The following is a 15,817-nucleotide window of genomic DNA, read 5'->3' as shown; positions in this document are numbered from 1 at the left end:
TTATATCTCGCAGTTCTGACTTTATTTCTCAGAATTGCGAGTTTAGCCTATATCTCACAATTATGACTTTTTATATCATTATTGTGTATATATATTGTGACTATATCTCGCAATTCTGTGGAAAAAAAGATATGAAAAAATTGTGAGATAAAAAGTCGCAATAACCTTAATTTTTTATTTAGTGGCGGAAACGGGCTTCCATACCAACCATATTGTTTGGGCTATATTTTTTAAAATAAACAATAATAACAGTCAATTTATTTTAAAGTTTTTTTTTTCATGACGTTTGCCTGACTGGTCTAAAAGGTTATATTTAACTTTGTAAATTATATATATTTATATATATATTTTTTTTTAAGCAATAATAATATCAAAGGTAACTTATTTGAAAGTTTTTATTCAAGAATTTTAGCCTTTGTCTCATTAGAAACCCATGATGTTCGTATGCCCCTCAAATTACAAACAAACACCTACTTTATTTTATTAAGAAACTGAAAAAAAAAATATTCATAATAATATTAGAGGTCTGCTCAGTGTCCATTTTCTGCATTTTTTTAAAATTAGATTTTATTGTCATGTTATCGACCTATTCACACAATACCAGTATTTTAAAATCTTAAGACACGTGGAAGAATATAATGACAAATATAATCAAACAATAATGAATATTTACAACTGACTTAACTGATTGTTATGAACATTTTTATATTTTATTGCAAAAAGTCACTACCAATTTCACAATTCCATTTCAGACAACATCATCTGATGCTATTTTGAGAATATGAAAGATGAACGGAAGCCTGAAACAACACTGACAACTGCTGGACTAATTGCAATAATCACACATTAATAAAATAAAAATGCTAAATGTATTTTATTTAATTAGACACGTACATGACATAACATAAGTCAAACAATAAGCATCCAGCTGCATTTTTTCCTTGAAGTCAACATGAAATCACCGATTTACTTTCTTAATGCACATTCCTGGTCAGGTCAAGTTTATTTGTATAGCACTTTTCATAATACACATTGTTTCAAAGCAGCTTTACAGAGTATGTTCATGATCTGATATGTTCATGATAAATAAAAGTTTTCTCACTGAATATCCCATTTCACTCAGAAATATACATCACATTATGGAAGTAAAATGGGTTGCGAACATGATCCGAGTATGAGAACAGCTCTTTTTTGGCAATCTACTGAGAGATTTCTCTTCCGGTAAAAGACGATACACCATTAGTTTCATGCTCCTCCTGGAGATCTTTCTCTTCACACACACCTTTCTCCTGAAGGGAAAAAGAAAAGACAGATCAAAAACTATAAGACCAGCCAAACTACTTTTTTGTCCAATCAACTGCCTAGAAATCATGTGAGACACATAAAACAAGCCTAATTATAAACCCCCTCTTTATTTTCAAATAACTTAGGTCATTGAAAAGGCCAAAATCATTAATCACATGAGCCTTTGAGTAGAAAAGCCTATAGCAATACACTTCTGATGCTCACGCGAGCTCAAATGCCTCCTCACCAATCACAGTGGAGCACAAAGCATTCTGGGTATAGGCGAAGTAGACTTTATTGATTTTTCTTTCTTCGTCTTTCACAATAGAGCTTTTTCACCCCAGCTATCAGGGTTATATATAGAGCCCGGGACTCTTATCTTATTGGAGCAACAGTCCAAACATGGGGTGCAATTTGTTTAAGCTCAACAAAGGGGGGCAATTTAATTTGACAGGCTGTTCTTAAAACACACACATATGACAACATCCATCAAAACACACAGATGTGTGGTTAAAAACCTTGATTAAAGGTTTGACGTTTCTTTTAAAACATTAGAATAAGCATATTCACTCAAGAAGCAGAACATCCTTCACCGTATCTCGTTCTTTCTCCTCTTTCTTTTTCTCAGCTTCCATGATGTCGAAGAACTCTCTCTCTGCACGCGCCACCAGCTCCGCTGCGCTCTCCTCCCCGTCTGCCTCTTTGCCCTCGTCCTCTCGGCTCTGTTCAGAGCGGCTGCGTTCCTTCAGACGCATCTCTCTGTGCCGAGCTTCCAGAATCTTCTCCCGCTTGGTCTCGCGTTCAAACATCTGCAAAATACACAAGTTCAGCGTATGATAGATGGATGTACAGTACATACAAACGTTTTTTGTTTTTTTTTAGATCCTTTTTAGTGTAATTTAGAGGAACTTTTCTTTCCCTTAGCATAATTAAAAAAGCATTCTAGTTTTATATTACAGATTCTGTGTTCTTCTTATTGTGTAAATTACTTTGTTTTCAATGGACAAAATGTTTGATTAGCCAGATGTTTGTTTTCATTAAATTGATCAAAAGTGATAGCAAAGGAATATACAATGTTAAAAATATATGTCTCTTTCAAATAAATGCTGAATTTGAACTTTCTTTTAATCAAAGAATCTTGAAAAAAGAAAAAAGAAAGTATCATGGTTTCAACCAAAATGTGATGCACACACAACTGTTTTCAATGTTGATAATGTGACCATGGACCACAAAACCAGTCATTAGTAGCACGGCTGCGTTCCTTCAGACGCATCTCTCTGTGCCGAGCTTCCAGAATCTTCTCCCGCTTGGTCTCGCGTTCAAACATCTGCAAAATACACAAGTTCAGCGTTTGATAGATGGATGTACAGTACATACAAACGTTTTTTGTGTAATTTAGAGGAACTTTTCTTTCCCTTAGCATAATTAAAAAAGCATTCTAGTTTTATATTACAGATTCTGTGTTCTTCTTATTGTGTAAATTACTTTGTTTTCAATGGGCAAAATGTTTGATTAGCCAGATGTTTGTTTTCATTAAATTGATCAAAAGTGATAGCAAAGGAATATACAATGTTAAAAATATATGTCTCTTTCAAATAAATGCTGAATTTGAATTTTCTTTTAATCAAAGAATCTTGAAAAAAGAAAAAGGAAAGTATCATGGTTTCAACCAAAATGTGATGCACACACAACTGTTTTCAATGTTGATAATGTGACCATGGACCACAAAACCAGTCATTAGTAGCACGGTATATTTTGTAGCAATAGCCAACAATACATTGTATAGGTCAACATGATCAATTTCTCTTTTATGCCAAAAATCATTAGGATATTAAGCAAAGATCATGGTCCATTATGATATTTTTTAAATGTCCTACCATAAATATATCAAAACTTCATTTTTTATTAGTAATATGCATTGCTAAGAACTTCATTTGGACAACTTTAAAGGCGATTTTCTCAATATTTCAATTTTTTTGCACCCTCAGATTCCAGATTTTCAAATAGTTGTATCTCAGCCAAATGTTGTCCTATCCTGACAAACCATACATCAATGGAAAGCTTATTTATATGATGTATAAATCTCAATTTCAGAAAATTATGACTGGTTTTGTGGTCACATATGAGAATGATTTCTGAAGGGTCATGTGACATGTGAAAATTCAGCTTTGCCATCACAGGAAATTATGTTTCAAAATGTATTAAAGGGGTCATATGATGCTACTAAAAAGAACATTATTTTGTGTATTTGGTGTAATGAAATGTGTTTATGCGGTTTAAGGTTAAAAAAACACATTATTTTCCACATACTGTACATTATTGTTTCTCCTCTGTGCCCCGCCTTTCTGAAACGCGTTGATTTTAACAAAGCTCATCGGTCTGAAAAATAAGGTGTGCTCTGATTGGCCAGCTATCCAGTGCGTTGTGATTGGCCGAATTCGTCAAGTGTGTGATGGAAATGTTACGCCCCTTATCATATTGTGATGCCTGCGGCAACCACATGTGACGGCTCCGGGCTGGACTCCGCTTCGTCTTCGGCTTACACTACAAAGTAGTTTCGCTTTCACAACAAAGCACACAGCACCTTCACGACATGGCGGCGGCAACAACAATACTACAGCGAGAATAAAAGTTACACCTTCTTTCTTTGTGTGAACATTTGGGCGGCGTTATGAAAATCTTCCCACATAGTGAGGTAGATATGTGGGGGCGTGTTAGAACGAGCCGTTTTAGGTAGGTGTGGTTGACTCTTAACTTTTATAAAGAATATCTCTTTGGGTTTGAGACTTTAGTCTTTGCAACTTTACAGATCTTTACGCACCAAGAGCTTGTAACACTCCAAAGAGAAAGGAAAAATTTAAATCGCATCATATGACCCCTTTAAAATATGAGTTATTTTAAATTGTAATAGTATTTCACAATATTATTGTTTTACTGTATTTTTGTTCAAATAAATGCAGCCATGGTCAATTTTGAACAGTATTATATCATGTATATTTTTATACGGAAAAAAGGAGAACTGTATATTGCACATGTCCAGGTGTGTTTGTGTCTGACCTCCGAGACCAGGGCCTTCTCGTTCTTCTGCAGTGTGCACAGGCCTGCTGAAATCTCCATCAGTGTGGTAGTTCCCAGCTGAGAGCCACAGCCCAGGAAACGGCCGTTATCTTGCACTCGGATGCTGTACAGGGCTTCATCACAAACCTGTGAGAAAAACCACACACATTGTGACATTGTCAATGTTTCTTAAAATACATAACGCTGAGATATGGGACTGTGAGATGGGTTCAGTACAAGGAAGAGACATTAAGCACCAACTTTAAGGCTGAGAGTTGGGTCGTTCTGTTTAAACAAGATGTCCCACACGTCCAAGGTGCCGTCCATCTTTACAGTAAAGAAAACCGAGGGTCTGACTGGACTCCAACAGCCATCTAACAGATGGGCCATGTGATACCTGCAGAAACAGATTAGAAATACTGGCACCTGTGCACGTTACACCAAACATCTACAATACCATTTAAAAGTTTGGGGTTGGTAAGATTTTTTAAATGTTTTTGAAAGTCTCTTTCAATGCTCAAGGCTGCATTTATTTGATCAAAAATACTGTAAATATTATTATGCTAGTAAAATAGTAAATGCTGTAATATTATGATAATTATTAAAATTTAACATAACTGTTTTCCATTTCAATATATGTGACCCTAGACCACAAAACCAGTCATAAGTAGCACGGGTATATAAATAATTAGGATATTAAATAAAGATCATGTTCCATGAAGATATTTTGTAAATTTCCTACAGTGAATATATGAAAACTTCATTTTTGATTAGTAATATGCATTGCTAAGTACTTCATTTGGACAACTTTAAAGGTGATTTTCTCAATATGTAGATTTTTTTGCACCCTCAGTTTCCAGATTTTCAAATAGTTGTATCTCAGCCAAATATTGTCCTATCCTAACAAACCATACATCAATGGAAATCTTATTTATTCAAATGTTTTATGGAAAGCTTATTTACTCAATTTAAAAAAACAGACCCTTATGACTGGTTTTGTAAAATGTAATTTATTCCTGTGATGCAAAGCTGAATTTTCATCATCATTACTCCAGTCTTCAGTGTCACATGATCCTTCAGAAATCATTCTAATATGCTGATTTTGTGCTCAAGAAACATTTATTATTATCATCAATGTTGAAAACAGTTTTGCTGCTTAATATGTTTTTTTCCCCTTTTTTTCAGGATTCTTTGATGAATAGAAAGTTTAAAAGAACAGCATTACTTAAAATGAAATAGAACTCTTTTGTAACAATGTAAAAGTCTTTACTGTCACTTTTGATCAATCAAATGTGTCCTTGCCAAATAGAAACTTTTTAATTGTAGTGTACATAAAATTGAGAATCTCCCCCCCAAAATAAATAAATAAATAAATGTGTAATGCAGCATTTGAACAACAAAACAGAAGTTACTTGGTCCACATGATAGAGGACTCTTTGATGTCCTCCGACCAGATGCGGGCGGTCCAGTCAGCCACGGTCAGGAAGTTCTTAGGAAATAATGGGTTCCTCTGCAGGGCGTAAATGGGACCATGGTGTCCGCTGTATGTGCACACAATCTTCTCAGCTGGGGTTTTTGCTTTGCGATTGCATGAAACCACAAGACCCTGCTCTGTGCCCACCATGAACTTAGTGGGCTTGTGTAATAAAAAACAAAGCGTGTTTAAGTTCTCAACATTTATATCTACAAGTGAGCCAAAAACTAAGAGCTTCTCTTACCATAGTGGTCTCAAACTCCAGCGAGACTGCACCAAGGGCATTATCAAGGTTCCCCTTTTTACTAGGGTCTAGTACGAGTCTCTCAGTGGGCTCACTCATCTTCCGAATGTCCCACCACAGTACCTGATGTCAGAAGCGAGAGTATCTTTGATCTCTCATGACTTCATTAGTATGCAGTGCAAGTTGCAGTGAAATATTGTGTGGTTTATTTCTTTATTTTTAGACTTTTGTGTCATTGCACACAGACCTGACCATCTGTAGAAGCCGAGAAGATGTCCGTGCCTGTCTTCGACTGCAGCCAGATGACTTTGTAGACAGGATCTCTATGGCTGTGTTCGATGGTGGACATCTCTACTGGCTGGCTGCCTTTACGAGTGTCCCAATATGCTGATAATGGGTTAAATAATAAGGTGCTCATGCATTATCTTACAAAAAAACTCAAGGTTATTCTTGTGCATTTACACAAATACATCTACAAATGCCATTCCAAAGTACATACTCATTTCATCCTTGCATTCAGTGCCATAGACTATTAGTCTAGCCATTAGAATTTACAAAGAGCCACATCTGTTTTATCTACCAAATGCTATTCAGACAAGGTCAAAGGTACTTTTTTCCATTAACCATAATTTATTGAGAACTAAAAATGCACAAAGCGACTGAGGCCAATCTAATTACATCACTAAAAGAGTTCAGATGGTCATAAGTGTTTTAGTTGCTGGAATAGAACATGATTAATTGTGCATCCAGAGAGGCACTCAGGTGATCAAACCCACCGATTTGTCCGTTGTAGCTTCCCCCAACAAGAATGTGTGAATCTTTTGGGTTGTACTCCAGACATACAAGTGGAGATACAGGTTTCAGTGTCATTTCAGGTTTGTTGGGATTTTCTGAAAGTGAAAAAAAAGTAAAAAAAATTTTTTTCAATATTTTTGTCTTTACTATATGTGACACATGACTCCGTTATATCACAGAAAAAGAGCTGTTCTTATGTTATACCAATGTCCCATATGTAGGAGTCGAAGCTCATGTCATTGGGTGCTCTTTGAAACTCCAGGGAGGAGTAGGCCACAGCAAGTTTATGGTTGCCATCGGGGTGCCAGGACAAACTGGTGGCTGTACGCTTCACTTCATTCGGGTCTCTAGCAAAAACAGATACCCCACAGATACCTAAAGTTTTCAAAATTGTATGACTCAATTGTAGGGCTGCACGATTAATCGAATGCGATTGTCATGCGCATTTTGATAGTAAAGCCAGTTCTGTAATCAGCAGGAAATCATCATCACATGCTTTCAGATGGAGCAGAATTTACTACACATAGCCGTAGTTCACTGACAAGTTAACGCAAAAAAAAAAATCGCAGACGATTTTATTGCGCGATTCTGAAATCGAAGAAATCGTTCGCGATAATGACAGCTGTTTGCATAGCTTCTCAGTGAACTACGGCTCTGTGAAGTAAATGCTGCTCCATCTGAAAGCATGTGAAAATACCACATTTAATAACATATTTTTACTCCAAACTCACTTCATAATGTCAGTCGAGTGTTTGAAATAAATCCTTCTGTGAGATGATGTGGCTTCTTAGACCGAATAAAGCACGCAACATATTTCATAGTATTTAAGCAGTGATAAAGGCATTGCATTATAAATATACTTTATTTTAATGAAAATTATAATAATAAGAACTCAGATAAACCGTATATTGCCGTAGTCGTGTGTTTATTAGTTACGTTGAATCAATGAAAGCAGTTGAATCTTTTGTTTATTCAGCTGCAGCGATAGGCATTTTCTGGGTTTCTTCTGCGAGGTGTATTTGGAGTTTCAGCGCGAGAGCGCCCTCTGGCCTTTAGATGGAGATTTACTGCTGATCACAGAACCGTGCTTCACTAAAAGATACGCATAACAATCGCAGCTTCTGTCGTATCGCAATCTCGATTCCATTTCGATTTATCGTGGAGCCCTACTCAATTGTTCTATTGATGTAAATAATTCCAGAAAAAATAATAATTAGATTTTTTTAGAACAAGTCTATGTGTACTTGTAAATAGGGGCTAATAATTGTTTGATAATTGACAATAATAATAAATCGATTATTGATAATTGATGATAATAAAAAATGTTTCTTGAGCTCCAAAAGAAATAAATTAATTGTTGATGAATTATTCAAAATTTCCGAAGCATGACTCAATTTATATGACTATTTATATGACTCAATAGATTATTTTCATTTAATCATATAATTTTCAAATGGCTGAAAAGTGAAATTATTAATTTAAAAAAGTGACCTTGTTGATATATTGCTCTATCATTACAGTTAAGTGCGCTCACCTGAAGACATTGATTGTCTTTGCTGATGGCTGCTCCTCTGATTCCTCCATTACCTCCTCGTCCTCATCCTCAAAGAACTCCTGGTAGATGTCAGTGGCGTTGTTCTGCTTGCAACAGTGTTCCATGAGCTGCAATGGGCAAAATTGGGCTTGTTTTTCAATAGAGAAATCAAAAAATGTCTTCTGAGATTGAAGTCTCGTCTCATATATTGCTCATATAATACATGATGTTTAACACTTTATGGCACTCACACCAGCAATCTGCATGATGGTGTTCTGATAGTGTTCATCCTTCTCCACTTTCTTCCTGTAGCGGATGGTCGCCTCCATGTCCTCTGGATTGAGATCTTTCGGCCACCCTCCTTCCACATGGTTTACTCCTCGGGACTCTGATTCAAAGCGCTCTGTGTTCACCTGAGCATGACAAGAATTTCATGATAATTCAGTCCATGATGGAAAATAAGTCATATTGTTTTGTTATAGTGTTAATGCTGGTCTCACCTCATGCTCGGACATTTCCTCGGCACACTGAACTGTCACATTACACGGATCTCTCACTGTGAAGTTTGCAGCGAGGGACGTGTCAGGGAGAATGTCCACATGCAGCTCAGCTGGACGGTCGGAAAAGTTACACTGGCGTCCAAACTCACTGCGCTTCTTTGTGTACACATACACAATCTCCATTTTAGCTAAAGGTAAGAAATGTTAAAAGAGGATTGTGTAAACAATTCTTGATTAAATATGCATTTTTATACTTAAAAAAAAAATGTTTTACATTAAGTTGTGGGATAAAATGTTTGCTTTCACTAGCTAATTTTAAATGATGAGAAAATCATGCTGTGACAATTTATGGGTGACAAATTCATTTTAGTTACACTGGCGTCCAAACTCACTGCGCTTCTTTGTGTACACATACACAATCTCCATTTTAGCTAAAGGTAAGAAATGTTAAAAGAGGATTGTGTAAACAATTCTTGATTAAATATGCATTTTTATACTTTAAAAAAAATGTTTTACATTAAGTTGTGGGATAAAATGTTTGCTTTCACTAGCTAATTTTAAATGATGAGAAAATCATGCTGGTGACAATTTATGGGTGACAAATTCATTTTTAAAAATACAAGTATTTCATATAACTCCTGTAATAGATGTTTCTATAATTATTATACATAGACTTTTTACTTTATTTTATTATTTACTAGTTTTAGGGGAATTATAGTATGTCACACCCACTTACTGATGAGAAAATCAAACAGGTGACATATTATGGGTGACAATCAGTGTTGGGGGTAACGCATTACAAGTAAGTGAAAGTGACGTGACATGTGGCCAAGTATGGTGACCCATAATTGGAATTAGTGCTCTGCATTTAACCCATCCAAAGTGCACACACACAGCAGTGAACACACACCCGGAGCAGTGGGCAGCCATTTTTGCTGCGGCGCCCGGGGAGCAGTTGGGGGTTCGGTGCCTTGCTCAAGGGCACCTCAGTCGTGGTATTGAAGGTGGAGAGAGCACTGTACATTCACTCCCCCCACCTACAATCCCTGCGAGACTCGAACCCACAACCTTTGGGTTACGAGTCTGACTCTCTAACCATTAGGCCACGACTTCTCTTAGTACATAATCAGATTACTTTTTTCAAGTAACTAGTAAAGTAACGCATTACTTTTTAATTTACGAGAGAATATCTGAGTTACTTTTTCAAATAAGTAACGCAAGTTACTTTTTTTTTTCTCCAATTTATTGATTGACAGCTCTCCTGTCCCCATGTTGAGAGAAATCAGAAGATGTTACTGTAGTTCAAAATAAATATGAATATGCATTAATTCATCTCACTCACACAGATTCAGTATTCCTCAAAATGAATAAAAATAATGCAACTCAGAATATGACGTAAACCTGCAATAATTCAATGTTAAACAACATAAATATGCTTTACGTATTTAATCCCATTCTATTAATCAATGTCTTTGTTTCTGACCTTCGATGATCCAGTTCAACCGTACTAATAAGCAAAAATTACTCATCTTTTTTTATTGCTGAAGTGTGTTGAAATGGCTTCTTCTGCATTCTACTGTACGGACGTAAATTTACTTTTCCTTCAGCCTGAGGCTTATTCATTTCACTTTTGGTGTGAAAGGCTTTTATATTTGCCAAAAATAGAACTTTTTTATTTTAAAAACAAACAAGCAAGCCCTGCCCAGATTTTAAAAGTAACGTAACGCATTACTTTCCATAAAAAGTAACCAAGTAACGTAATTAGTTACTTTTTCATGGAGTAACGCGATATTGTAACGCATTACTTTTAAAAGTAACTTTCCCCAACACTGGTGACAACTTAGTTTTTAAAAATACAAATATGCCATATATCCCTTCGATGAATGAGCTCATAAAAGTTTCTATAATTATTATTATACACGGGTTTTGTTGTTGTTGAGGAATTATAATATGTCACGCCCACTTAGTGATGAGAAAATCAAGCTGAAACTCTGAAAACAACATTTTATGTTGTAAATAGTCATTAAAAACCGTTCATGAACGTTTTAACGTTTATATTAAATTACAACACTGACTAAACCTGCCATTACAAAGCCTCTGTTCACAAGACTGTCTGCTTAGTGCTTACTAAACGCCTCGTTCCTGACAAAAACTTAAGTCTGAACCTGCTTCGTTTTGTAGCAGCACCACAGTAACGTTAGTAGCCCTAAACTACTTCCCCCCTTCCTTCCTGTGAAGAACGTCCAGTCAAACAGCAGCACGATATCAGAAGGTCTTTAAAAAAGAAAGTATGAAGTATGAACGGTCGTGCTTATACACATTAAACAGAACATACCAAGGCATGTATAAGTCTATGGCAGGAACCCGTTTGGTGTTAAATGTTTCAAAATAAGACATGCGAGTAATCTTACCTGCTGCTCAGACGCTTTCTGGGGTTTGATGGGTTTAGTGCTTCAGGTCTGGAGCGGTTTACCGTATCCTAGCAGCGCGAGGGACGTCACGTGTACACACATACTTTACCTCTCTTCAGACGAATTAACAAAATATTGCTACTAAATACAAAAAGCAATTAATTGTGCTTAGAGTTGTACATATAGATATATATGCGCTATTTTAGAATGTTACGTTCAAATTAAGCTAACGCTGTTGACTGGTTTACTTCAGGCTTTCTCTTTTTTGCTGATGATTAGACAACAGCGCCTGTAGAGGGCGCCATATATCAACACTCTTGTCATAGGGCACAATGAGGAAAAAACTAATATTTTTTCAGGAATTATAAAAGAAATATACGATGGTTAAATTAAGTTTAATTTCAGTTTATTATTTCATTATCGTTTATTTAACTTTCTGCAACGCATCCTTGTCAAACATTACTAGGCTACTGACTGCTATGTGACAAGGTTTTGAGTCAAGACGTTAGGCCTAAGTTACATAAACACTTGTTTTATCAATTCATTCAATCATATTCTCTCTCACAAACTGAAACCATCATATTGATAAATCGTCATATTTCTGCAATAGCTCTTGGTTTTCACCGAATTAGTATTATAATAATCAGGTTGGGGCTGATCAGGCTGTCAAGTAACTTATACAGTTTATTAACACTGTTGGTCAAAATAATTTTATATTTTTGTAGTTTCATAATCGTTTAAAGGTTTACATTTTGTTGCAAAGTCCAACATAGCATTATCAGTGTGGCAACATGCCCAGCTGGCCCATTGAAGTGCCTATACATAAATGTTACTTTCAAAAATTACAAGTTACACTCGTAGATCTTAATTCAATTCAAAATGGTTTTATTATATTCATGTTTCTGTCCTCTAAGTTAGACAGAAATCAAGCGCCACCCTCAGTAGTGTCTGCAGCACAGTGCTATCCATGCACCCAAAGTATTAAAATCGGTTTAAAAAATGTATTAAAAACAGTCTAACTATGCAATAAGCCAAATGGATGCGACCATAAATCTCAAATGAGAACACACTGTGCAAGCATATGTCCAAGAAGCTGATTTTATCAAACAACATACTGAAAATGGCACACAAGAATGGAGCTAAAAAAGAAATACAAAATAATCAATAATAAGTACATGTAATGGGCATGAAAGACACATTTAAATTAAGTGTTACCAAAATAAGTATTTTAAGTGTATACAGTGGGTACGGAAAGTATTCAGACCCCCTTAAATATTTCACTCTTTGTTATATTGCAGCCATTTGCTAAAATCATTTAAGTTAATAAAATGTATTAAAAACAGTCTAACTATGCAATAAGCCAAATGGATGCGACCATAAATCTCAAATGAGAACACACTGTGCAAGCATATGTCCAAGAAGCTGATTTTATCAAACAACATACTGAAAATGGCACACAAGAATGGAGCTAAAAAAGAAATACAAAATAATCACACAACACTGGTTATCATACAGGTTATTTACAGCTGGTCAACGGGTTAATACAAAGCATATGCATTTGCATCATGGGAAGAAATTGGCTCAGAGTGCTCTCTAGAGTTGATAGAAGATCTGCGATTTTAAGTCATAACTCGAACAAGAAACATCACTTGTGGAACCATTTTTGATCACGTTGTGCTTGAAATGCCTCTACATGCATAAAATAAACAGAAAAGGTTTTATTCCCCACTCCCATAGATACACACCAGCGGTCGCTCACTGAAAAAAAAAAAAAACTATGAAAGGGAAAGAAAACAAAGGCTTTAGAGGCACAAAACATGCTTCCATTCTTGGCACAAAACACACTGAGAAAACATAAGAGGCTTCACTTCAAAATAAGAAGATGCATTAGTATATGTACAGTTAGCCATCATAAAAAGAATGATTAAAAACCAATATTAAAATGTAATATCAAATATAAAAATATTAATAAATATTATAATAGTATATAATACTAAAAACACTGTTAGGTACAATGTACTGTTTGTGTTTAATTTGTATTGTAGAACACTTGCTATTGAGATTGGATGCAGTTAAGGTGAGGGACAGGTTTTATGGTATGGTTAGTTTTAAAGGTTAACAGTGTAATTTATGCAATAGATGCAAGAAAATAAATTACAGATGAAATTACATGCACACAATTTTATATATATATATACAGTATAAGTACAATGTAAAGACATGTATGTACACAAAAAGTGCAATGCATCAAATGATTAATTTAAATGTTAGTACGTACTGTAGTAGTTAAAGACATTTAATATAAAGTGGCTCCAAAATAGTTTTTGTTACCCACGTCGAACAGTTTCGGCAGTTGAAAAGGCAATAGGGAAGACCAACAGTCGAAAAATACGGTGTAAATGTACAAATAAAACAGATTATTAGAGAGAGGATATTTCAGCACCTCACAAATGTGTCAGTATTGAGGGAAAAGAAGCGTCGCACCATCAGAATGATTGACAAACACACATGCATGCCAGCAACCGTACGGACACACACTGAGTGCTCTTAAAATGACATTCCGACTTTCAGACTGTGCTCCTTTAAGATGGGCGTGCACGCATGCTGGCGTGAGTGTTTTCCATGTGTCCTTATTTCCAGCGAGTGAAGACTCACACCAGAGGACAACAGATCAGTTCTACGCTCGGAAATCCTCCCCAAAGTGTCTGATCTGGTCTTCGGTCATGGAGAGGTAGGTGGCTCTCATGGTTGGAGAGTACTGTGAAAAACATCCACACAGAAGTCACAAATTGACAATACATACATCGCTAAGAACATTCAAGCAAACAAGAACCATTTTTCAAGAGTGAGATGAAAATGAACTACACTTTTTGTGTTTGGTGCGGACTACAAGTTTGCTGAGGACGCCAAGGTTGTTTTTTTTAGCTAAATTCTATAATTCACTCAATCTAAACCTGTATAAAGTTATTAGCTAACAAAAGGGATTGCAAGGCATGCTAGTGGCCAGACAACACTACAATCTGACAGAAAAATGCTCTTGTAAATATATTCTGACCTCCTACCAACAGGGGCAACAGGCTCTACATAGATCATCTGTGTCTAACATACAACATATGCGGGTATGTCTATGAGGATCCATGCCAGGAGTGAAAAGGGGAAAAAAAGTCACCCACAAAGAATTTATTCAAACGCATGGGAAAAAACAAGAGATGAATTAAAAAGATCGGAGAACAAAGGGACTGGGACAATAATACTGTAATCATACAGCAACTTACGCGGTTTCTATATGGCTGAGAGTAAAGCTCCAAAAGGAATTTTATTTTTTGGTTAAAATAAGGAAGAAAAATAAGAACAGAAACATACAAACAGAGAAACATACGAACAGACAAAGAAAAACCGTAAAAGAAGCTATTAGCAGAAGACAGTAGAAAGCCACTGGCTATCAAAGGACAAATAGAAGTTTAAGGGTAGAAATAATCATGGCAAGAGTTTGAAGTCAGCATGAAATCAAAATTTAGCCCATTTGCCATCAAGCCTAATTTTTGTTATTCTTGTGCATAATTCATCTGTGCTCATCATAAGTACTAAAAAAGTACACTACTGTTATGGCCAATTTTGATTTCATGTTGACCCTTAAAATGATTGTGAAAAAGGTTCATCTTTGGTATGAATTATTGTCATTGTATCAACATGAGTGTATGTGTGGGTCTTGAGAAGTGCCTGGCCTCTGGAGCACAACGCACCGAAGGAGGAGGAGATCCCCTCCCGATCAGAGGCACGTTCTCATAGCGCGGGTTTCCTCCAAACAGCGCAGACTGGTTCCTGTCAAAACAAGACAGGAAAAGCTAAAATGAGGGTGAGAGTTCAAGACAGAGTGAGAAAGGAAATATTTTAGAAATAATAAAGTAAGTGAACTTTATCTAAGGAATATCATTCAACATCTCCTCTCTATTACATCCAAAATTATTGAATTGCGCTGTCCCACAAAATTCAGGCACATCGATCTGAAACCAGGAAATGACAGAATATGAAAAGCAATGAATCATGTGTAAGGTTGACTCTTACCTATATTCTGACAGGGGTGCGTTGGTCAAAGCCTGTGTTGGAGGGTGCAGGCTGGTCTGGCTGCCCATGCTGCTACTGTAGCTGCAGAAGCTGTGCATGTTGCCCTGCTGTGAATGGTGGGACGCCATTCGCCGGCTCTGAGGGTTAAACGGGTCCCCGTCATCAATGTCATCGTAATCTCTTTCTCTGTGGAAAGAAAGAGAAGCATTGTTTACACAATTATTTAAAAGTTTGGGGCCGGTAAGATTTTTCTCCTATACTAACCAAGGCTGCAATTATATTACTAAAAATACAGAACAAAGTGCAATTTACAAATATAGCACCATCAGAATTAAAAATAGAAGAATTAAAGGGATAGTTGTTCCAAACAGACGTTTCTTTCATCTGTTGAACATAAAAGACAATATTTTAAAGAATGTGGGTAACCAAACCAATTTGGCACCTCATCTGTGC

At 36.1% G+C, this 15,817-nt stretch overlaps 2 protein-coding genes across 2 annotated transcripts in view; both read right to left on the bottom strand.

Annotated features, from left to right (window-relative positions):
* Positions 1-1,070: 1,070 nt before the first annotated feature.
* dnai2b (dynein, axonemal, intermediate chain 2b) lies at positions 1,071-9,072 on the bottom strand. The gene is made up of 12 exons (XM_016245851.1): positions 8,889-9,072; positions 8,640-8,801; positions 8,389-8,516; positions 7,059-7,201; positions 6,836-6,949; positions 6,307-6,446; positions 6,060-6,182; positions 5,754-5,977; positions 4,603-4,738; positions 4,342-4,488; positions 1,878-2,093; positions 1,071-1,289 (listed from the first exon to the last, which is right to left on the bottom strand). The coding sequence occupies exons 1-12, from the start codon at positions 9,069-9,071 to the stop codon at positions 1,200-1,202; spliced, it is 1,806 nt and encodes a 601-aa protein (XP_016101337.1). The 5' UTR covers position 9,072; the 3' UTR covers positions 1,071-1,199.
* Positions 9,073-13,536: 4,464 nt separating this feature from the next.
* The window catches only part of LOC107561405 (protein tweety homolog 2-like), a 62,411-nt gene continuing 60,130 nt past the window's right edge, over positions 13,537-15,817 (bottom strand). Inside the window, exons 11-14 of the mRNA XM_016245848.1 lie at positions 15,365-15,618; positions 15,043-15,121; positions 14,575-14,601; positions 13,537-14,057 (exon numbers count right to left, since the gene is read on the bottom strand). Of these exons, the coding sequence (XP_016101334.1) occupies positions 13,977-14,057; positions 14,575-14,601; positions 15,043-15,121; positions 15,365-15,618 (441 nt within the window). The 3' untranslated portion in view covers positions 13,537-13,976. The remainder of the gene's footprint in view (positions 14,058-14,574; positions 14,602-15,042; positions 15,122-15,364; positions 15,619-15,817) is intronic.

This window comes from Sinocyclocheilus grahami, unplaced genomic scaffold (genome assembly GCF_001515645.1).
Source record: "Sinocyclocheilus grahami isolate Dianchi unplaced genomic scaffold, SAMN03320097.WGS_v1.1 scaffold771.1, whole genome shotgun sequence".
Classification (NCBI taxonomy): Eukaryota; Metazoa; Chordata; class Actinopteri; order Cypriniformes; family Cyprinidae; genus Sinocyclocheilus; species Sinocyclocheilus grahami.
This window is presented reverse-complemented; position numbering and strand designations above follow the sequence as displayed.